The sequence below is a fragment of the Rhincodon typus genome, chromosome 10 (assembly GCF_021869965.1).
Source record: "Rhincodon typus isolate 14 chromosome 10, sRhiTyp1.1, whole genome shotgun sequence".
Lineage (NCBI taxonomy): Eukaryota > Metazoa > Chordata > Chondrichthyes > Orectolobiformes > Rhincodontidae > Rhincodon > Rhincodon typus.
In genome coordinates this window covers 77,737,344-77,762,112 of record NC_063341.1, presented here as the reverse complement: position 1 = coordinate 77,762,112, position 24,769 = coordinate 77,737,344, and the positions used below count along the sequence as shown (strand labels likewise).

Sequence of the window (24,769 nt, the reverse complement as noted above, 5' to 3'; positions counted from 1 at the left end):
CTGACCATATTTAGTTAGCAAATACATTACTGACAAAATGAAGCTGACCATTTGCAATTAATGAATGAAGTTACTGGTCGTTATTGAATGTTCATCTTTTCTGTTTAATGAAACACATCTCACAACTCATCCCTCACTGTGATTTCCGAAGAGTTATAGATTTCACAGATGCTCTCACCCTGAATAATCAGTGAATAACCAGGACTGGCTCAGTGTCAGGTGATGCTCTGAACTGCTGCTCAGGTTGAGTTGTACATTTCACAACCTGTTAATGCAGAATGTCCTGAAATAAACCCAAATAAATGCCTTTAAAAAAATAAATAATTCTGTGTTCTTATATTATAGCAATGATTTCAATTCAAAATACTGCCATTGGCTGTAAGGCAGGTTCAAATGCCTAGCGATCCTGGAAGGCAGCAAATAACCACAAGATTTCCCTGTTTTCCTTTACACGAGACAATTGTCAGTGCACAATAAAACAGATACGCACCAAATGGTTTCACTGGGCAACAGAAAGGCACTTTCTTCCTTTCAGCGGTTTGTACATGTTCAGTGTTTATTTAAGTGATGGTAAAAAGCTCAGTTTAAGCTTGTCCACCATCTACAAGGCATAAATCAGGAATGTGATGGAATAATCCCCACTTGCCTGGATGGGTGCAGCCCCAACAACACTCAAGAAGCTCTGACACCATCCAGGACAAAGCAGCCTGCTTGCTTGGCACCACATCCACAAGCATCCACTCCCTCCACCCCCGACGCTCAGTAGCAGCAGTGTGTACTATCTACAAGATGCATTAAAGAAATTCACCAAATATCCTCAGACAGCACCTTCCAAACCCACGTCCACTTCCATCTAGAAGGACAAGAGCAGCAGGTACATGGCAACACCATCCCCTGCAAGTTTCCCTCTGAGCCACTCCCCATCCTGACTTGGAAATACATCACCATTCCTTCAGTGTCACTGGGTCAAAATCCTGGAATTCCCTCCCTCACGGTATTGTGGGTCAACCCACAGCAGGAGAAGAAGACAGCTCACTGCCACCTTCTCAAGGGCAACTACAGGTGGACAATAAATGCTGCCCACGTCTCATGAATTAATTAAAAAAAAAATGATTTTGTGGTCATGGGTAAAGAAAAGAAAGATTGTGACCAGATTGGGTATGAATGACAAGATGGAGGCAGAGGTTGTGATCGAAAAGTGTTAAATTGATGATGAGTCCAGAAGGCTATAGAATACCGAGAAGAAAATTCAGGTGTGGTTCCTTGAGCTTAAAATGAGCTTCACTGGAACAGGCCAGCGGCAGAAAATAGCAGCAAGGGGAAGAATTAAAACAAGAAACAATTGGAAGCCCAGGGCTATGCTTGCAAAATTGAACAATGCAGTCTGCAATAGGTCTCTCCACTAGATGGGACGGTATTTTGTGAGTATGGATTAGAGGAGACCAGATTGAGAGAAGTGCATGCTAATCACTGGTTTATGTGGAAATGAGTCTTCAGGCTTGGCTGGTGAGAAGAGCTGAAAGGTTTAATTGCTGCATCTAGTTCTTTGAAAGTCGTGTCACAGGTAGACAGGGTGATTAAGAAGGTGTTTAGCACAGTTGCCTTCATTGCTCAGACCATTGAGTATAGGAGCTGGGATGTCATGTTGGGGCTGTACAAAACGTTGGTGAGGCCCCTTCTGGAATACTATGGTCACCCTGCTAATAGAAAGGATATTATTAAATTGGAGAGGGTTCAGAGAAGGTTTATCAGGACTGGAGGATTTGAGTTATAAGGAGAGGCTGGATAGGCTGGGACCTTTACCAATGGAGCATAGGAGGCTGAGGGATGACCTTATAGAGATTTATAAAATCATTAGGAGCATAGATAAGTTGAATAGCAAAGGTAATTTCCCCCAGGGTACGGGATTTCAAAACTAGGGGGAATATATTTAAGATGAGGGGAGAAAGATTTAAAAGGGGCCGAAGGGGCAATTTTTTCATACAGAGGGTGGAATGAACTACCAGAGGAAGTGGTGCATTCAGGTACAGTTACAACATTTAAAAGACATTTGGACAGGAACATGAACAGGAAAGGTTTAGAGGGATAAGGGCTAAATGCAGGCAAGTGGGACTAGTTTAGTTTGGGGAAACTTGTTGGCATAGACGCGTTGAACCAAAGGGTCTGTGTTTCCATGCTGGATGACTCTATCTCCTGAGTTTGCACAGGATGATGTGGTGAGTAAAGGAAGGGGATGCTGTGGGAAATGGAGGAGTGGATCACGTGTCACGGAGAGAACAGAGAACATTCAGAACGCTGACACAGCAGGGGAGAAGGAAGGATGTGTTTGGTAACAGCATCACCATGGAGTTGGTGGAAATGGTGGAGGATGATGTTTTGAATATGGAAGCTGCTGAGAATAAGGAGGATCTGATTAGTGGATCTTGTTCGGTTTGTTTGCTGCATCAATATTATGACCGACAAAACCTGATAAATAACCTCTAAAATTGCTAACAGAGAAGGAAATCAAGTTTAGACAAGACAGAGATAAGAGAATTGAATCAAACTCCTGACAGCAACCTATCACAGCTGTGGCTGATGTTACAGTGCCATTAGCTCACTGCAGCATTGTAACACACTCCAAAATGAAATCTGGACATGATTACAGTCGATGTAGGTGTTATTGTTGGATGTTGTTATTGGTTATGTTTTGTATTGATTTCACTTGGACCGTCTCCAACACACTAAGCAGCGATAGTGAGATTGTTATGATGCCATTTCACAGCATTAATCCTTCCGGTATTGCAGCAAGTGGTTGCACAAGTTACTACTTTGGCAAGTCCGGCCCTCCTATTTTCAATCCCCATTTTCCACCCTTCATTCTGTTTAACTCCTCTGAAACTCTGTGGCCTCAAGAACTCTCTCTCTGGATGTGTCCAGCTCCTGCTCAAAGCTGGCTCCCAGTCTGGTATTGCCACTAACTTCAATAGTCGTCTTGTTGTTTTCAAATCTCTCTCTAGCCTTCTGTCCCTCAGCATCTCTGCAAACTCCTTCACACTCCTCTGATTTGGGACTCGTGGGCATCCCTGATCCTAATTCAGGACTGGTAGAAGGGCTACATCACTGGAGGAGGCCATTCAGCTGGTCATATCTGTCCTAGCTCTCCAAATGAACGATTCACCACATCCTAGGCCCACGCCTTCTCCTGTAACCCCTCTCATTTTGCCTGTTCCAATTAGAGTCCAACACTGTCCATGTCAGATCCTAACCGCTCAATGTGTGGAAAGGATTTTCCTCAAGTCACATCCTCAAGGCCATGTCATTGGATGAATTTACTGGAGTAATTCAGAGAGCCAGGCAATACTCTGGAGACCAGGGTTCAGATTTTTTAAGAATTTAGAATTCAAAGTCTGATGATGACCACAGAAGTATTGTCGATCATTGTAAAGGTCCCTCTGGTTCACTAGCGGCCTTTAGGGAAGGGAATCTTGCATCCTGAAGGAGTCCGTACGCCACTCGGACAGATCATCACCACCTTCCCCATGGTGGAAGGATCCAAGAAGATCCAGCCAGCCTCACCCACACCCTGCAAATGCTGCAGATGATAAAACGTCGCGGCACAGAGGCTCAGGCTGTGGGGAGAAGGGTTCAAATCCTACCACAGCAGCTGGTGAAATTTACATTTAATTAATTAATCTGAAATCCAAAGACAGTCTCAGTAATCGTGAACATGAAACTATCGTCAATTGTCGTTGAAAAACTCTTTAGGGAAGGTCTGGCCTACGTGTGACTCCAGACCCACTACAATGTGGCTGACTCTTACATGCCCTTGGAACTGAGTGAGTGAGTCTCTCAGATCAAGGACAAGGAGGGAAGGGCAGCATATTCTGGCCTTGTCAGTGACTCCCTCATCCCATGAAAGAATATAATACAGCACCTTAACTCTGTATCTGCTGGCTCTCAGCAGGAATATTTCCTTTCTTTCTGTCCAGTCCAGACTCCTTGTGATTTTAAATACCTCAATCCAATCTCAACATCCCTTCTCCAATGACAACAGTCTCAGTTTATGAATCTCTCCTGTACCCTCTCTAATACCTTGGCATCCCACCTAAAGTGTGGTGCCCTGAAACGGGATGCCATACCCTAGCTGAGGGCAAGTTGGTGTTTTATACGGGTCTATCATAAGCATCTTCTTTCTGTATTCCATACCCTAAATGGAAATACAGGAAACAGTAACAAGTGTATCCATGCTCCTGTCTCTGACTGACATACAGACCACTCCAGAACTGTTATCCAGCAGATCTAATTCTCCCCTAATGAGTGGCATGGTGGCTCAGTGGTTAGCACTGTTGCCTCACGGTGCCAGGCTCAATTCCACCCTTGAGCAGCTGTCTGTGTAGAGTTTGCACATTCTCCCAGTGTCTGCGTGGGTTTCCTCCGGGTGCTCCAATTTCCTCCCACAGTCCAGAGATGTGGGGGTTAGGTGGATTGGTCAGTGTTCAGGGATGTGTCATTTAGGTGCCTTAACCATGGGAAATGCCAGGATAGGATGTGGGTGGGATACCCTTTGGAGCATCAGTGTGGACTGGTTGGACTGGTTGGGCTGAATGGCCTGCTTGGGCTGAATGGCCTGCTTCCACACTGTAGGGATTCATATTACCAAAAGGATGTGGATGCTTTGGAGAGGGTGCAGAGAAGATTCACCAGGATGTTGCCTGGTATGGAGGGCGCTAGCCATGAAGAGAGGTTCAGTAGATTTACATTGGAAAGACGGAGGTTGAGGGGGGACCTGATTGAGGTCTACAAAATCATGAGAGGTATAGACAGGGTGGTTAGCAAGAAGCTTTTTCCCCCAGAGTGGGGGACTCAATTACTAGGGGTCACGATTTCAAGGTGAGAGGGAAAAAGTTTAAGGGAGATGTGCGTGGAAAGTTCTTTACGCAGAGGGTGGTGGGTGTCTGGAACGCGTTGCCAGCGGAGGTGGTAGAGGCGGGCACGATAGCGTCATTTAAGATGTATCTAGACAGATACATGAATGGGGAGGGAGCAGAGGGATACAGATCCTTGGAAAATAGGGGACAGGTTTAGATAGGGGATCTGGATCGGCGCAGGCTTGGAGGGCCAAAGGGCCTGTTCCTGTGCTGTAATTTTCTTTGTTCTATGGATTCTCACCTTCCCAAGATTCTGCAGCTAAAGGAAGTACTTAAAAAACACTGTAATGTTTGAACTTTCAGCTTCATTTCTTTATTTTCTACTTAAAACTAACAAGATCTCCATGTGTAACTTTTAACTTTGTTCTTTCTTTCTACCTTGTTCTTAAGATTCTGTACCCAGGTACATGCACCTAAGATGGCACCTTGTGTGGTGACATTACACTTTTCATTGTACTCCTGTACTTTTGTACTTGAGTACACGTGACAATAAAATCTAATGTAAACCTAATATCAGTGCAAAAATATACACTTCAAGGGTGGGAAGGTAAAAAAGAAATACAAGACACATTGTTAACAAATTTAATGTAAGAAATTAATTAAAATACAAATACAACGTTGGCATCAATGCATAACATCCAACAAATACAGAAACTGACCCCACCCCAACAGTCTTAATCAAACAGGGAGGTCTTTGCTATTGGCAATGTGGATTCATGGTGGGATGTGTTTCGGAATTGTCTTTGATCTCTCCTTCCTCCAGTGAACTCTCTGAGGAGGAGTCTGTACTGTTCTGAGCATCTTCATTTGAGTTTTCTTTTGTATGGGATGTGGGGATTAGAAAAATACACATTAAATAACGAGAAAAACTGCAGAGTAACACTGATAATACACTGACAGACTGCTGATGCTGAACAAAGCAGATAACAGCTAATATTTCGATTCAAACACAATCTCTGTACATGTAGCTTGTTAGGAGTCGCATTGTTCGATAACTTGTTCCTGTGAAGCACCTTGCAACACTTTATTATGTCAAAGGCACTACATAAATGCAGGAGATATTGAGGGAGTGCCACATTATTGAAGGTTCAGATAAATTCCCTTCTGAGGGATGTGGGTGCCACAGGTAAGGCTGGTGAATGTTGACCATCCCTAATTGCCCTTAAACTGAGTGGCTCTCTCGGCCATGTCAGAGGGCAGGTAAAAGTTGAAAACTATGTTGCTGTGGGTCAGGAATCACATGTAGGTCATACCAGGTACGGACAGCAGATTTCCTTTCCCAAAGTTCGTCAGTTAACCAGATGGGGTTTTGCAGTAATTGATATGGATATGATGGAATTGGGATCACAGAGACCTGGCTCCAGGGTAACCAAGGATGGCATCTCAATATCCAGGGTTATTCAATTTTCAGGAAAGACAGAAGGGAAAGGGAGGTGGGATTGTGTTTAACTGGCTAAGGAGAATATTAACACAATAGTAAAGGAGGATATTAGCCTGGACGATGTAGAATTGGTAGGGGTGGAGCTGCGGAACACCAAAGGGAAAAAGACGTTAGTGGGATTTGTGTACAGACCACTAAACAGTAGTTGTGATGTTGGGGGCTGTATCAAATAGGAGATTAGAGATGCATGCAGTAAGGGTACAGCAGTTATTATAGGTGGCTTCAATCTACGTATTGATTGGACTAACCAGGAGGAGGATTTCCTGGAATATATGAGGATTGGTTTCCTCAACCAATATGTCAAGGAACCAACTAGAGAGTACGCCATCCTAGACTGGGTATTGAGTAACGGGAGAAGATTAATTAGCAGCATTGTGATGTGAGATCCTTTGGGGAAGAGTGACCATAATATGGTAGAATTCTTCATCAAGATGGAGAGTGACACACATAAATCTGAAACTAGGGTCCTGAACTGAAAGAAAGCTAACGTCAATGGTATGAGGCATGCATTGGCTGGGATAAGCTGGCCAAGGATACTTAAGGGGTTGACTGTGGATAGGCAATGGCAGATATTTAAAGAACACATGGATGAACTTCAACAATTATACATCCCTGTCTGGCGTAAAAGGAAAACAGGGAAGGTGGCTCAACCATGGCTAACAAGGGAAATCAGGGATAGTGTTAAAGCCAAAGACAAGGCATATAAATTGGCCAGAGAAAGCAGCACTGGAAGAACTGAGAGAAATTTAAAATTCAGCAGAGAAGGATAAAGGGTATAATTCAGAAAGGGAAAATAGAATATGAAAGTAAGCTTGTGGAGAAAATAAAAACTTACTGCAAAAGCTTCCATAGATATGTGAAAGGAAAAAGACTGGTAAAGGCAAATGTAGGTCCCTTGCAGTTAGAATCAGGTGAATTCACAATAGACAACAAACAGATGGCAGACCAGTTGAACAAATACTTTAGATCTGTCTTCACTGAGGAGAACGCAAATAATCTTCAGGAAATACTCGGGGACAGAGGGTCCAGCAGGAAGGAGGAACTGAAGGAAATCCTTATTAGTTAGGAAATGATACTGGGGAAATTGACGGGATTAAAACCTGGTAAGTCCCCAGGCCTGATGCTCTGCATCCCAGAGTACTTATGGAAGTGACCCTGGAAATAGACGATGCTTTGGTGATTATTTTCCAGTATTCTGTAGACTCTGGAAGAGTTCCAATGGACTGGAGGGTAGCTAATGTAACTCTACTCTTTAAAAAAGGAGGGGATATTGGGGAAGTCCAAAACTAGGGGTCACAGTCTAAGAATAAGGAGTAAGCCATTCAGGACTCAGAGGAGGAAGAATTTCTTCACTCAGAGTTGTGAACCAGTGGAATTCTCTCCCACAGGAAGCTGTCGGTGCCAGTTAATTAGATATATTCAAGAGGGAGCTGGATGTGGTTCTTGTGGCTCAAGGGATTGGGGGTATGGGGAGAGGGCGGGAATGGGATACTGAGATTGCATGATCAGTCATGATCGTATTGAATGGTCGTGCAGGTTCAAGGGTTGAATGGCCTACTCCTGCACTTATTTTCTGTGTTTCTTTGATATAGTCATGGAGAGGAGCTCCTATCTCAGATTTTATGATCTAAAGTTAAATGCTCCCAGTTCCCATGGAGGGATTGGAGTCTGTGACTCAGACCATTCAGCTCAGTCTATTACTAGCCTAGTGAAATTACCACTGTGCCACAATCTCCCCCAGATATATCCCAGGCATACTGCCCGTATCTTCTGGTGAATGTAGACATGTGTGTGGCAGGAGCGGAGGCTTCTGCTGGTCTTTAAACAGCCACCAGAGAAGTAAGTCACCCAGATAAGGTTCCAAATTTTTGTTTTACTTTGGGCAAAATTTTGGCATCCAAAATGGTGAGTATGCCTGCAAGTACAACTCCTGGACACTTTGGAGTATGTTAGTTTGAGAAAGTCCGGAGAAAGAGCGACTAGGGATGGGCAATAAACTCTGGTCCAGCAGGCAATGCCCACACAGCCGAATGAATAAAACAAAATAAATGTAGACCAGACAGTACCAAAGTACAAACACACTTCATAGTGTCAGAAGTCTTACAACACCAGGTTATAGTCCAACAGGTTTATTTGAACTCAGAAAGCACATATGCTCCAAAAACTTGTGATTTCAAATAAACCTGTTGGACTATACCCTGGTGTCATGAGATTTCTGACCTTGTCCATCCCAGTCCAACACTGGTACCTCCACACCCTGACATTTCATAGAAGCGTACAGCGATAAAAGCAGAAAAGAAACCATTTGAAAAGCTGTCTCATCGATCTTAACCTACTTTTGCAATATTTTTTCCAATTTCCAATTCCCCTTTAAAAGGTTATTATTGAAACTGCTCTTTCAGACAGCACGCTCCAGATCACGCTGATTCTCCAAAAATACTCGGCTCTCCTCTCATTCTTTTACGAATCACCTTCAATTTGCTTCCTTCTGGTTACTGACCCTCCTGCCGCTGGGAACATCTTATTTACTCCCTCAAATTATTTCAAGATTTTAAGTATCTTGATTAAATTTCCCTGAACTTCTCTGCTCTAGGGAGAACAATCCCAGCTTCTCCAGTCTCTCTACATTCACTCAAGTCCTTCATTCCTGCTGCCATTCCAGTAAATCTCCACACCCTCTCCAAGACCCTGATATCCTTTGTATAGAGCAGGGCCAAGGATTGGACTCAATCCTCGAGCTGGGGCCCAATGAGGATTATGAAAGGCCCGCACTCCCACTTCCACTTCCCCCGCCCTCCCCCATGGAAATCTGCATAAAAACTCCAGGTCTCTCACTCCCTGAAATAAAAATATTTACAGTTGCAGAAACTCAGCAGGTCTGGCAGCACGTGGAGAGAGAGAGTAATAGGGTTAATGCTTTGAGTCCAACGTCTGACTTCTTTAGAACTGTCCCCTCCAGCACTCTGTTTAAAACTGAACCACTTGTTTTAGATTGCACAGCTCACTCTGCCATAATGCAATATCATGTTTATGGGGAGTTTTTAAATTGAGACAACTTACCATCACTGAGTAACTTGTACTCTGGAGAGTTCATTTTCAAAACTATGTGTAATATAGGATATTCAATAATCGTTTTGTGGCTCAGGTTTTCTGTGAGACTTTGAGCTGAATTCAGCTTGTAATATCTGAAAAATAAAGTTCACAATTAATAACTGCAAAAGTATATCGTCATTTCTGAAAGAGAATCCCTTCTTGCAGATTAAGGCATTATTTACAACAACTTTTTGTGTTATTCATTCACAGGATGGGATTATTTTATAATTAAACAGCTTCATGGTCACGTATACCAATACCAGCTATTTTTTTTCCACATTTTTAAGAAAAACTGAATTGAAATTGTTGAAGTGACCTGGTGGGATTTAAAGTCATGATTCCTGGAATACTGATCCACACCTTTACAGGGAAAAAGCAGGAAAGTGGAGCTGAGGATTATCAGATCAGTGATGATCTCATTGAATGGTGGAGTATACTCGATGGGCCTATTTCTACTCCTATGTCTTATGGTCTTATGATTTCTTGTGCAATAACACAGCCATTACACTGTGATCTCCCCAGTAACACAGAGACTTTTAAAGATAGCACATAGCAGAGAAGTTCAGGGAGATTTAATCAAGATACCTTAAAAATGTTTAAACTTCTTCCCAAAATTCTGCTCCAATTTTCTGAATTTTTAAAAAAATTCATGCTGTTGTGTCCATCCCTAGTTGCCCCTTGAGGTGGGGGTGAGCTGCCTTCTTGAATCACTGCAAGCCATGTGCTGTAGGCAGACCCACAATGCCCTTAGGGAGAGAGTCCAGAGGGCAGTTAAGAGTCAACCACATTGTTATGGGTTTGGAGTCACGTGGACCAGATGCCAGTTTCCTTCCCTTAAGGGGCATTAGTGATCGATTATCCCAACAATTGACAATGGTTTCATGGTCATCATTAGATGCTGAATTCCAGAATTTTATTAAATTCAAATTCCACAATCTACTGTGGCGGGATTTGAACCTGGTGCCGAAAATTTTACCCGGGTTTCTAGAAAAACAGTCTAGGTCATTTCCTCCCCTAATATTTAACTTCCAAATTAAAATACACTCAATATTGAGATTTGGGGGTTACCCAAATGCACAACAAATTTCCTTCAACGACTATGCAGAACAGCAGGCAATCAGCAAGATGGAATCACAGATAAGGAAGGAAATGTTCCCTGATCTTTTGTTTACTCAGTATAAACAAACACATAATAAAGTCTGAAAACCCAAAGAACTGCTGAGGCTGTAAATCAGGAACAAAAACAGAAGTTGCTGGAAAAGCTCAGCAGGTCTGGCAGCATCTATGAAGAGAAAATCAGAGTTAATGTTTCGGGTCTGGTGACCCTTCCTCAGAACTCTCGGACCTGAAACATTAGAGTAAAAGGAAGACCTTTTAGAACAGAGATAAGGAAAAACTTCTTCAGCCAGAGAGTGGTGAATCTATGGAATTCACTGCCACAGAAGGCTGTGGAGGCCAGATCATTGAGTACATTTAAAGACTGAGATAGATAGGTTCTTGATTATCAAAGGGATCAAGGGTTACGGGGAGAAAGCAGGAGAATGGGGTTGAGGAACTTATTGGCCATGACTGAATGGCAGAGCAGACTCGATGGGCCGAATGGCTTAATTTCTGCTCCTATGTCTTACGGTTAACTCTGATTTTTCTTCACAGATGGTGCCAGACCTGCTGAGCTTTTCCAGCAACTTCTGTACACGATAAAGTCTAGTTGTGGAAGCTGACAGACCGTACTCCAAAAGGAATGGAAAGGACAGTCAGCTTATCCCAATTTGAGAATTTTACAAGGTGCTTCTTGTACAGTTGCCACTGATTGGTTTTTGAATTCTGCTGCTCATCCAAACAACTGCTCCAAATAGTATTGCGCTGATAATTGGAAGCTGTGATCTAGGTAAATACCTTCCTCGGAAAGTGATGACTAACACTATAATACACATGAGGTCACCAACACTGAGAACGCTAAGTTAAGACACATTTTACTCATGGAACAAAAATGCACAGACTGACATTTCTTCTGTTAAAAGAAAAACGAGGGAAGGAAACCAAATGTACTCACAAAGACTGTGAAACGGATATGGTAATAGGAACCATGGATCAGGCAGGTCAGCACTCACAAACCATTCAAACGTTAACAAATGAAATACAGCCTTTGGAATGTGCTGCCTGCAGATTCACCAATCCTGTCTCAATAAGGAATCCGAGGGGGACGGAGCGTCTCAGCGAGGGGGCAGGCAGGTCTTGCTGGATTAAACATAGAATCCTTGACGAGATTTAAGAAGAAATTCTCCAGAATATTCCATTTACTTTATGGCCCTGGTTTCCCTGCCACACTCAGGAGATCACAAGGTGTTTTAAAAATTTGTTCATGGGATATGGGTATTGCTGGCTGGGCCAGCATTTATTACTCATCCCTAGTTGCCCGTTGAGAAGGGGGTGGTGAGCTGCCTTTTGAAACACTGCAGTCCATGTGTTGTAGGTTTTTTTTAAATTAGTTAACGGGATGAAGGCATTGCTGGCTTGGCAGCATTTATTGCCCATCCCTAATTGCCCAGAGGGCAGTTAAGAGTCAACCACATTGCTGTGGGTCTGGAGTCACATGTAGGCCAGACCAGGTAAGGCTGGCAGTTTCCTTCCCTAAAGGACATTAGTGAACCAGATGGGTTTTTCCGACAATCGATAATGGATTCACGGTCATCATTAGACTCTTAATTCCAGATATTTATTGAATTCAAATTCCACCATCTGCCATGGTGGGATTTGAGCCTGGGCCCCCAGAACATTATCAGGATCTCTGGATTAACAGTCCAGCGATAATACCACTAGGCCATCACCTCCCCTGTGGTAGACCCACAATGCCCTGAGGGAGGGAATTCCAGGATCTCAGCTATCTGGAGGGAGTGCTGGAAGGAGCAGAGATGAAGAAAAGCCTCAGTGGACTAAGCCTGGGGAATTCTCTTCTCCGGAGACCGACGGAGGGTCATCCAATGTACTCAAGGCTGACTCACTGAAGACTTCCAACTGACAGGGCACAAACTGGAAAAATGGGGTTGAGGCTACAATCCAATCAACTCAGGGTCGTTTCGGAGATGGGGCAGGCGCAGAGGGTTGAATGGCCTACTCCTCCTAACTCATATGTTTGTAATTATTAAACAGAAACTGTTCTTCTCAACTCTGTGATATTCATATGTACATAATGCACATTCCAGCTTTAACCTTTCTGTGCTGTTTTACTATGGTTTTAATCTATTTTATACAGAAAAGAGGAGGAATAGGCCATTCAGCCCTTCGAGCCTGATCCACCATTCAACAGGGCCATGGCCGATCATCTAACTCAGTTCCCTGTTTCTGCTTTCGCCCCATGCCCTAATAATCTATCTCCTTCATGAAAACGTTTAATGTTTTGGCCTCATCTGCTTTCTGTAGCAGTGAACTCCACAGGCTCACCACTCTCTAGGTGAAGCCATTTCTCCTCATTTCAGTCCTAAATGGCTCACCTGTATCCTTAGACTGTATCCCCCTGGTTATGGACTCGGGAACATCCTTCCTGTGGTTACTCTGTCTGGTCTCATTCAGATAGAAGCCCTTGGTGATTGTATACATTTCACCGCTCCCTATCTCTGGAATCTCCTCCAGCTTCCCCAGTGTTGCCAACATTCCCTTGCTCCCTCAATTCTTTCTGTCTTGCGCACCCCCCATTTTGATTGCCATTAGTGGTTGTGCTCCTGGGCCCTAAACTCCTGAATCTCCTCCCTAAATCCAACTTACTCCAACCTTTAAGAAGCTCCTTAAAACCAACCCCTACAATCAAACTTATGTAGCTCAATCGACACACGACAAACACTCCTCTGCAGTGATAGAACGTAGAACAGTACAGCACAGTACAGGTCCTTCGGCCCATGGTGCTGTGCCGACCAATTATCCTACTAAAATCAATCTACCCTGCATACGCTACATTTTACTATCCTCTATGTGCCTACCCAAGAGTTGCTTAGAAGTCTCTAAAGTATCTGATGTTTGATAACACTAAAGTCCAGTATTTAAACATTACTTAAGTGTCCCTGCTGTAATCTCAGAAATGCAGTCAAAAGTTTCCTAAAGTTCATGAGTTATTCTCAAAGTTCTGTGCCTCCCAATTTGGGCAGAAGTTTCAATTAAAAAAAACTCTTACTTTGATGACAAGGATGAAATAATAAATCCAGTTGCTGTGAGAGCTATGATCTCAGGGTCATTAAGGATAATAAACGTCATTGAGAAATCTCACTGGGCATTGTGACACCAAACCAATGTCCTGCCCTTGAAGTTCCTGCAGACTCTTGGCTCACAGCGTAGGAGCAAATTACTGTAGTTGCTGGAATCTGTACTGAAAACAATAAACGGTGGGGATCACAGGGAGTCAGAGAGCATCCACAGAGAGAGCAAGCTAACGTTTCACGTCTATATGACTTCATCAGAGTTGATGTGAAGTGTGGAGGGGACAGCGTTTATGCTATAGTTTTTTTGGGGGGGTGCCCACAGGGGTAGTGCATGTAGGGTGCTGGTGGAGAAAAGATGTGGATTGTTCAGATTAAGTGATCGGAATCTGAGAATGGCAGAACAACGGTGTGTCTCCAGCCAGACTTGAAAGGGCAGTAACCGGGATGTTGAGAGGGGAGGACATGATAAGAAGCTAAAAGAAAGGGAAGAAATGGTTCACCAATTAAAGGTGTTGAAATCGATATTAAGTGCAGAAGGCTGTAAAGTGCCTAGTCTGAAGAGGAGATGTTTTTCCTCCAGTTTGTGCTGTGATTCACTGGGACATTGCAGCATGTCGAGGACAGGCATGTGGGCACAGCTCGCAGCATACTGGTAGCCCCTGGTGGCTGGGGCAGTGAATGAACAAAGTTCCACAGAAATCAGGGAGAAATTGACAGGACTGGAAACAAAAGTGCTGGCCATCACAGCGAGTCGGGCAGCATCCATGGAGAGAAAGCAAGCTGACGTCTCGAGTTGAGATCACTCTTCAGTGAAGACAGGGCCCTGCAAACAGGGCCGGGCCCAGCCTGTAGTGCTCCCCTTCACATGGGCTGACCGAGCTGTCGCTAACCCCCAGCAAGTTCTTTCTCACTTTATGGAAACTGCTTATATTCCCCCTTCACCACCATCTCCCCTCTTCCCTCAAACATCTGCATCACCTATTTCTCTTTGTTTCCAAAGCTCTGGGCCAATTCCTAATCCCAGGGTCCAACAGTTAAAAACCAGATGCTGATTGGCATATCACTGCATGTGGCATCTTGCTGTGCACCACTAGAAAACAACTTTAAGTCCTTTATTCTTTTGGGGGACGTGTAGTTATGACACACCTCTGTCACAGGAGGGCCTGGAACTGGGAATGTCTGACCCACTGATCGGGAAATAAGCCTTGCACTACAGAGCCCCACCCCCATTCCAAACGGCCTTTCAACAGAGCAGCTTGCTTGGCCAGTTCAGAGTCCACCGCATTGCTGTGGGTCTGGAGTCACGTATAGGCCAGACCGGGTAAGGATGGCAGATTTCCCTCCCTGAAGGACGTTAATCAGCCAGATGGGTTTTACCATCATGGAACCACAATTGCACATTTATTCAAATGAATTTACCTTCAACAACAGGATTTAAACACACGTCCCCTGCACTTTATCCAAGGTCTCTGGGTTACCTGCCCATTGACATTACCACAAACATGACCGTCCCCCCCTCTCAGTGACACCACTTAGGGGCAGGTGTAGACCATTCAGCTCTTTTGGTCAACTAAATTATAGCAGCGCCAAGAATCAAACAAACACTTTGAACACACCAATTCTTTTCCTTCCAGGTTTTCAGAGAATCACACAGTAAGAGGCCATTCGCCACATTATGTTGATATCTCAGTGAAACAATGGTCCCCCTCATATCTGCACACCCACCCTTCAACCCTCACTTTGTTACTATTCCAGAGCAACATTTTTTTTTCTTTATTCATTTACAGGATGAGGGCATTGCTGTTTAAGCAGCATTTATTGCCCATCCCTAATTGCCCAGAGGGCAGTTAAGAGTCAACCACATTGCTGTGGGTCTGGAGTCACATGTAGGCCAGACCAGGTAAGGATGGCAGTTTCCTTCCCTAAAGGGCATTAGTGAACCAGAAGGGTTTTTCCTACTATCGACAATGGATTCACAGTCATCATTAGATTCTTAATTCCAGATATTTTATTGAATTCAAATCCCACCATCTGCCATGGCGGGATTCAAACCTGGGTCCCCAGAACATTATTTGGGTCTCTGGATTAACAGTCCAGCGATAATACCACTAGGCCATCGCCTCCCCTCCTCTCTCCAGCTTTTCCTAATAGTTTTAAATCCAAGACCTTGGATTGAATCCGCTGTCTGGAACAATAATTGTGGGAAAATCCAGGGTAATTCAAGGAGGTGTGCAAACTCAGCTCCACTTCCAGTTCAGTCCCAAACAGAATGTGAAAAGTGCTTGCTTCAAATGGTTGATTAAGATAACTAACCCGCTCATCCCTTTTGATAAACTGTCTTTAAGGAAAATAGAGGCTTTTGGTCGTTAAGACAGCAAAGCTGGACAAGGCATTTTGTTTTGTGGCTCACTGGAGACCCCTGTTGGTGCCAAGGCTGCAGTTACAGCCAGCAAGAATAAATCCAACTGGTGATGCAGTTTGAACCACAGTCTCCAAGTCCAAAAATAGCCAATGGCTAGCACTGAGGGAGGCTCTGGGTCTTTACAGAAAGAAAACAATTGTTAAGGTAATGGGCAAAAAAACAGTAACAAGTGGTGAGAGAAAAACCAGTCTGTAGATACGCTGGAATGTACCGCCTCAGATTGCAAGATACGGCAAACCACAAAAGAGACTTTGACAAGAAAATGGGCGCTGGCCCTCCGGCAGCGCGGCCCTCCCTCTGATCGGAGCTCAGAGCCCAGCCAAAGTGGAGTGCTCTACCTACTCAGCACTAATTACAGTCAGCACAGTACCATCTCCTGGTGCATACTCCTATGTCCTGTGTGGATTAAGATACTGAAGATCGTTGAGTGAGAATGTGTTTGGAAGTCTGTTCTGCTGGAACACGACATCGTGAATGAGGTGAGGCCTCTGGCCATCTCCCGCCATTACCTCATGAACTTTCTAACAGAATCCTGGCATCACAAAAGCCAAAACACATATTGAAACAGTTAGTGTCATGGCAAAGACCACCTCCCACCGACACCCCCAGAGACAGCTTCTGGGTTGACTCTTTGGCTCATGTGTAAGTTGTTCTCAGTGAAATCCACACACTTGGCCCTGACCCACAAGGACAACATCTCAACTGTGTTACACACATTATTCTCAAGGTCTCTGTGAGCTCAATGTCACATTTATATAATCTTACTGATGTGAAAGAGGCCTTTCATTCTGTCAGAGATAGTAGGAACTGCAGATGCTGGAGAATCCGAGACAACAAGGTGCAGGGCTGGATGAACACAGCAGGCCAAGCAGCATCATAGGAGCAGAGAGGCTGACGTTTCGGGCCTAGACCCTTCATCAGAAAAGGGGGAGGGGTAGGGGGTTCTGAAATAAATAGGGAGAGAGTGGGAGGCGGATAGAAGAGGGATAGAGGAGAGGATAGGTGGAGAGGAAACAAACAGGTTGAAGAGGCGGGGATGGAGCCAGTAAAGGTGAGTGTAGGTAGGGAGTTAGGAAGGGGATAGGTCAGTCCAGGGAGGACGGACAGGTCAAGGGGGCGGGATGAGGTTGGTCGGTAGGAGATGGAGGTGCGGCTTGAGGCGGGAGGAGGGGATAGGTGGGAGGAAGAACCGGTTAGGGAGGCAGGGACGAGCTGGACTGGTTTTGGGATGCGGTAGGGGGAGGGGAGATTTTGAAACTTGTGAAATCCACATTCATTCTGTTGTGCCTCTGCTAGCTCAGTGAAAGACCTATCTAACCTCCAAACCTCTTTCCTAATTGCACTGTAAACATTTCCTATCCTAGTATGTCTCCGATTTCCTTTTGAAAGTAATCTGCTCCCGCCGCCACATTCCAGATCCCAACAAGTCTCTGTGTAAAACAATCCCACCCCCATCTCCCCCTCTGGGGTTTTTCCCGATTCCCTTCGATCAGTCTCCACTGAGCTTCCTGCCCCTGGAAACACTTTCTCCCGATTTACTCGATCGTGATTTTGAACACCTCAATTAAACCCCTGCAACGTTTTAGCCCAGCTTCCCCACATGACTTTTCCAGGAAGCCAGCTCAATTTGGACAAAGGGAGCATCACAGCGTGTGGACAGAGCGAGGCATTAGCCTGGCTATGCTCCTGGTCCCAAGCGTTGACAGGTTCATGGTTTCAGTAGAACAACGGATGGGGTGCTTAAAGGAAATAAAGCTGCAGGGCTTTGGAATCAAATGAGGGACTGGCATAGACTCAATGGGCCAAATGGCCTCCTTCAGTGTCATAAATGACTAAGATTCACGAGTCAAATCTGGCTCATAGTGAACACCGACTGTGCTGAGGGTAGGCTCACTGAAGTGTGCTGGAGTTTCATTCAGACACAGGTTCCACTGATGTGAAAAGAAACAATTGCAGGGTGATATGAAAAAGCAGAGGAGTGGGACCAGCTGAGTTGCTTGTGTAGAGAGCTAGTATGGAATGACAGGCTGAATGGCCTTCATCTTTACATAACCATTCTGTGATTCACTCCGTGACTGAATGTCAGTAAAATCCAGCCAGTCATTGATCTGTTCTCCATTTACCTGATCGAGTTATGTTTCTGATTTTCTACCTTCATGAAGATTCTTAATTCACTGAGAGAAACCATTGTATAAACCTTCAGCCTGTAAAATAAAACAGAGAGCAGGAACTCAGTATCAGGCACTGCCTACTGGAAAAAACACACAGAAATACCAAGGAGCTCAGGCAGCCTCTGTGGAGAGAGACAGAGCTCAGGTTACATCACAGTTGGACTGGTCAATGTGAAACAGGAACTGTCTCTCTCTCTCTCTCTCTCTGCACAGACAGAACTAGGTCACTACCACTGTGCCACAAGATCCCTGTATGCACTCTCAATCCCTGCTTATCACTAAGCGATAATTGCACCCCTAGACCAAAGATCCAAATTAGGAATAGTGAGAAGTGTAGCCAGCAGAATTTGAAGAAGCAAGGCTAGATCCTGATGGATTCCATGCCCTAACATGCATAGCCTTTGGCTGCTGTTACTGGCTTCAAGATGGTACCTAAGTTACAGTAGATCATAGGAAGGATACATTGGCCTTGGTGGGAGAAAATGTAAGTTTATAAGAATGATACCTCAACTTCAGGGTTTAGGTTATTAGGAGATATTTAACAAACGGGAAACAAAAACAGAAATTGCTGGGAAAACTCAACAGGTCTGGCTGCATCTGTGTAGAGAAAGCAGAGTTTTGAAGAAAGATCACTGGACCTGAATCATTAACTCTGCTTCCTCTCCACAGATAGTGCCTGGTTGGAGTTTTCACAGCAATTTCGGTTTTAATTTCTGATTTCCCTTATCTGCAGTTCTTTGGCATTTTTTTTAAATGAAGCCTGTTTTCTCTAGAATTTAGAAGATTAAGAGATGATCTGATCAAAGTCTTCAAGCTATTACCAGGAAATTACAGTGTGGATAAAGACAAACTATTTCCACTGGTTGGGGATTCTAGAACTAGGGGCACAGTCTGAGAATGAGGGCCAGATTGTTCAGGAGAGATGTTAGGGAGCACTTCAACATACAAAGGGTGGGAGAAGTTTGGAACTCTCTGCCCCACAAATGGCAGTGGATGCTGGATCAGCTTTTCCTGTTCTGATCCAGAATGGTTCGGTGCTGCGTTGTTACATTTCAGGAGATTCTTGTTCAATTCCGTGTGTTGCTGGTGGGCTTTGGGAGATGTATGAGATACTAATTTTGCCTCATTTGTGTTCAAATATTTGCAAGTAGAGGGCATTCTCTACAGTTTCCCATCAGTGTATTGTTAATTTTAAATCCAAGATAGATTTTTTTTGTTAAGCAAAGCTATTAAAGGATATGGGTCAAAGGCCACAGATCAGCCATGAAATCATTGAATGGTGGAACAGGTTTGAGGGGCTTAATGGCCTACTCCTATTCCTGTGTTCCCATGGTCCCTGACCAGATTAAAAAGTTTAAAGTTCCAACCCTGAGTTACATATTCTACATGTCACGCTGATGGGAAACTGTAAAGAATGCTCTCCACTTACACATATTCTGAACTATTCTGGATCAGAACGGGAAAAGCTGCAATTTCTCATCTTCAAGAATAAAATTTAACAAAGCTATGTACTTACTTCTGTCTAATAACTGGGTCAGCCTCCACTGGATCAACATATTTTTTCAGTAACTCTTGCAAAGTCTTGCTGCTTGGCACCCTGAGAAAGAAAAATAAATGAATCTTGGGTTTCCGAAGCATTTACCTTGCTCTTACATAGAATATTTCAGAACAGAAACATGCCACATATAACTGTGTCATACAGGACCTTCTCCCACCTTTCAGCATCTCACCTAATCACCAGATCCTTGAACCCCTTTCTCCCTCATGTGTTGATCCAGCTTCCACTGACATATTGACATAATTCACCTCAAAAACTCCCTCCTGTGGGAGTGCGTTCAATATTGTCCCCCTACTCTGGTAAAGAGACTTCTTCTGAATTCCCAGTTGAATTTATTATGAACTTACAATGATGACCGCTCTTTAATGAATAAATATTTTATTCGTTAAAGAGTTTGCATTTAGCTGTTTTTATAGATCGTTGATAGAATCCCTACAGTGTGGAAACAGGCCCTTCGGCCCAACAAGTCCACACCTACCCACAGAGCATCCCACCCAGACCCAGACCCATCCCCATCCCCATATAACCCACCTAATCTACACGTCCCTTAACACTACAGGCAATTTATCATGGCCAGTCCACCTAGCCTGCACATCTTTGGACTGTGGGAGGAAACTGGAGCACCCGGAGGAAATCCACACAGACACGGGGAGAATGTGCAAACTCCACACAGACAGTCGCTCGAGCGTGGAATTGAACCCAGGTCCCTGGTGCAGTGAGGCAGCAGTGCTAACCACTGAGCCACGATGCCGCCCCATTTCATTAAACAAGAATGTTGAAATTGTAGACCGAACCTCCCAACAACGACATTTGCTGAAATCTTGCCCTGACAGGAACATTTGAAATGGTGCAGTGGATTAATTGCATATTGAAGTTGAAGAAAACATATTCGATAAAAAGATTATGACATGCGAGATTTGTTGTATCTGGCACAGAATCTCCAGGATCTGAAATGAAATCCAATTCAGTCTTTGCAAGAAAAGGTATCGAGTGTATGCAGCACCTGGTCACATCTCAAACAAACGAAAACTCTTCATAGCAGCTCCTGTCTGGTCAGCATTTCTGAGACCTGGCTACGTTCAAGGCTGGGATTATGGAGCTGTGACCTCCCAGTAATACAAGGGTAATGGGTGGTAATCTGGAGAAGAGACAGATGATCCATCATGACCTTATTGAAGATGTGGAGGTGCCACTGTTGGACTGGGGTGGTCACAGTCAGAAATCACATGACACCAAGTTAGTCAAACAGGTTTAGTTGAAATCACAAGCTTTCAAAACACTGCTCCGAAAGCTTTTGATTTCAAATAAACCTGCTGCACTGTAACCTGGTGTCATGTGACTTCTGGTCTTATCGAACAGTCACATGATCAACAGGACCCTTCTCCCCTGCAGCGTAGGAGACTGAGGGGTGACCTTATAGATGTCTGTAAAATCACGAGGCATAGATAACAGCTTTTCCCCATGGTAGGGGAGTCTAAAACGAGAGGGCATAGGTTTAAAGCGAGAGGGGAGAGATACAAATGGGTCCAGAAGAACAATTCTTTCACACAGAGGGTGGTGAGTGTCTGGACCAGGCTGCCAGAGGTCGTGGTGAAAGCTAGTACAATTTTATCATTTGGGCAGGTACATGGATGGGATAGGTATGGAAGGATATGAACCAAACACAGGCAAATGGGACTAGTTTAATTGTGAAAACTGGGTGGCAAGGACAAGTTGGGCCAAAGGGCCTGTTTTCATGCTGTAAACCTCTGTGTAAACCACAACCAACTGGTCAGATCCAAGCTCTGCAGTCCTGCCACATTCAGTTGTGAATGGTGGTGGACAGTTAAACAACTCACTGGAGGAGGCAGCTCCACAAATATCCCCATCCTCAATGATGGAAGAGCCCAGCACATCAGTGCAAAAGATAAGGCTGAAGCATTCGCCTTCTTCAGCCAGAAGTGCCGAGTGGATGATCCATCTCGGCCTCCTCCACTGGTTCCCAGCTTTACAGATACCAGTCTTCAGCCAATTTGATTCACGACACGTGATATCAAGAAACAGTAGAGACACTGGATACTGCAAAGGCTACGGGCCCTGACAACATTCCGGCAATAGTACTGAAGACATGTGCTCCAAAACTTGCCGCTCCCCTAGCCAAGCTGTTCCAGTACAGTTACAACACTGGTATCTACCCGACAATGTGGAAAATTGCCGAAGTATGTCCTGTACATAAAAAGCAGGACAAATCCAACCCGGCCAATTACCGCCCCATCAGTCTATTCTCGATCATCAGTAAAGTGATGGAAGGTGTCAGTAACAGCGCAATCAAGCAGCACCTGCTCAGCAATAACCTGCTCAGTGACGCCCAGTTTGGGTTCTGCCAGGGCCACTCAGCTCCTGACCTCATTACAGCCTTGGTTCAAACATGGACAAAAGAGCTGAATTCCAGAGGCGAGGTGCGGTGAGAGTGACAGCCACAGCCCTTGATATCAAGGAGCCCTGGCAAAACTGGAATCAATAGGTATCAGGGGGCAAACTCTCCGGTGGTTGGTGTTATACCTGACACATAGGAAGATGGTCGTGGTTGTTGCAGGTCAATCATCTCAGCTCCAGGACATCTCTGCAGGAGTTCCCCAGGGTAGTGTCCTTGACCCAACCATCTTCAGCTGCTTCATCAATGACCTTCCCTCCATCATAAGGTCAGAAGTGGGGATATTCGCTGATAATGGCACAATGTTCAGCACCATTCGTGACTCCTCAGATACTGAAACACTCCATGCTCACTCCTCGACAATATCCAGGCTTGAGCTGACAAGTGGCAAGTAACATTTGTGCCACACAAATGCCAGGCTATGACCATCACCAACAAGAGACAATCTAACCACCGTCCCTTGACATTCAATGGTGTTACCATCACTGAATCCCCCACTATCAACAACTGGACTCATCACATAAACACAGCGGCTACAGGAGCAGGTCAGAAGCTGGGAATACTGTGGTGAGTAACTCACCTCCTGACTGCTCGAAGCCTGTCCACCATGTACAAGGCACAAGTCAGGAGTGTGATGGAATACTCCCCACTTGCCTGGATGAGTGCAGCTCCAACAATACTCAAGAAGCTTGACACCATCCAGGACAAAGCAGCCCGCTTGATTGGCACCACATCCACAAGCATTCACTCCCTCCACCTCCGACACTCAGTAGCAGCAGTGTGTACTATCCACAAGATGCACTGCAGAAATTCACCTCAGACAGCACCTTCCAGACCCATGGCCACTTCCATCTAGAAGGACAAAAGCAGCAGACATATGGGAACATCACCCCTCAGAGTTCCCCTCCAAGTCACTCACCATCCTGACTTGGAAATATATCGCTGTTCCTTCACTGTTGCTGGATCAAAATCCTGGAATTCCCTCCCTAATAGCATTGTGGGTCAACTACAGCAGGAGGACTGCAGCAGTTCAAGAAGGCAGCTCACCACCACCTTCTCAAGGGTAACTAGGATGGGCAAGAAATGCTGGCCAGCCAGCGACGCCCACATCCCACAAACGAATAGGGAAAAAAAAAGTCTTTCACCCACATTTCTTCTGGTCTCAAGTTGACAGTCTCAAGTTGACAGTCTCAAGTTGACAGTCTCAATGACATCTCATTCAGTCCCACCACATTGCTATTACAATACAAGCAGAATTGCCCTCCCATTACCATACAGGCAGAATTCTGCTTCAGATTATGATGTTCCTTATTAACTTCTCACCACACCAAGAAAATGGGGAAAGTTTGATGTTTCAAACATCAGCTTCAGCGTAACCAAGAGGTTGTGAAGGGACAGTAGGAATTGCAGATGCTGGAGAATCCGAGACAAGGTGGAGAGCTGGATGAACACAGCAGGCCAAGCAGCATCATAGGAGCAGAAAGGCTGACGTTTCAGGCCTAGACCCTTCATCAGAAATGGGGGAGGGGAAGGGGGTTCTGAAATAAATAGGGAGAGAGGGGGAGGCGGATAGAAGATGGATAGAGGAGAAGATAAGTGGAGAGGAAACAGACAGGTCAAAGAGGCGGGGATGGAGCCAGTAAAGGTGAGCGTAGGTGGGCATGTAGGGAGGAGATAGGTCAGTCCAGGGAGGACGGACAGGTCAAGGGGGCGGGATGAGGTTAGTAGGTAGGAGATGGGGGTGCGGCTTGAGGTGGGAGGAGGGGATAGGTGGGAGGAAGGACAGGTTAGGGAGGCGGGGACGAGCTGGGCTGGTTTTGGGATGCAGTAGGGGGAGGGGAGATTTTGAAGCTTGTGAAATCCACATTGATACCATTGGGCTACAGGGTTCCCAAGCGGAATATGAGTTGCTGTTCCTGCAACCTTCGGGTAGCATCGTTGTGGCACTGCAGGAGGCCCAGGATGGACATGTCGTCTGAGGAATGGGAGGGGGAGTTGAAATGGTTTGCGACTGGGAGGTGCAGTTGTTCATTGCAAACCGAGCGTAGGTGTTCTGCAAAGCGGTCCCCGAGCCTCGGCTTGGTTTCCCCGATGTAGAGGAGGCCACAACGGGTACAGCAGATGCAGTATACCACATTGGCAGATGTGCAGGTGAACATCTGCTTGATGTGGAAAGTCTTCTTGGGGCCTGGGATGGGGGCGAGGGAGGAGGTATGGGGGCAGGTGTAGCACTTTCTGTGGTTGCAGGGAAAAGTGCCGGGTGTGGTGGGGCTGGAGGGGAGTGTGGAGCAGACAAGGGAGTCACGGAGAGAGCGGTCCCTCCGGAAAGCAGATAAGGGTGGGGAGGGAAAGATGTCTTTGGTGGTGGGGTTGGATTGCAGATGGCGGAAGTGTCGGAGGATGATGCGTTGGATCTGGAGGTTGGTGGGGTGGTACGTGAAGACGAGGGGGATTCTTTTTTGGTTGTTATTGCGGGGACGGGGTGTGAGGGATGAGTTGCGGGAAATGCGGGAGACACGGTTGAGGGCGTTCTCGACCACTGAGGGGGGGGGGATATTGCGGTCTTTGAAA

At 45.2% G+C, this 24,769-nt stretch overlaps 2 protein-coding genes across 2 annotated transcripts in view; one reads left to right on the top strand and one right to left on the bottom strand.

Moving 5' to 3' along the window:
• ccn1 (cellular communication network factor 1) overlaps positions 1 to 24,769 on the top strand; it is a 75,425-nt gene that overhangs the window by 47,336 nt on the left and 3,320 nt on the right. The window lies entirely within an intron of this gene.
• The window catches only part of znhit6 (zinc finger HIT-type containing 6), a 33,954-nt gene continuing 14,663 nt past the window's right edge, over positions 5,479 to 24,769 (bottom strand). The window contains exons 6-9 of the mRNA XM_048602146.1: positions 19,744 to 19,824; positions 18,180 to 18,260; positions 9,412 to 9,536; positions 5,479 to 5,726 (exon numbers count right to left, since the gene is read on the bottom strand). Coding sequence (XP_048458103.1) covers positions 5,608 to 5,726; positions 9,412 to 9,536; positions 18,180 to 18,260; positions 19,744 to 19,824 — 406 coding nt within the window. The 3' untranslated portion in view covers positions 5,479 to 5,607. The remainder of the gene's footprint in view (positions 5,727 to 9,411; positions 9,537 to 18,179; positions 18,261 to 19,743; positions 19,825 to 24,769) is intronic.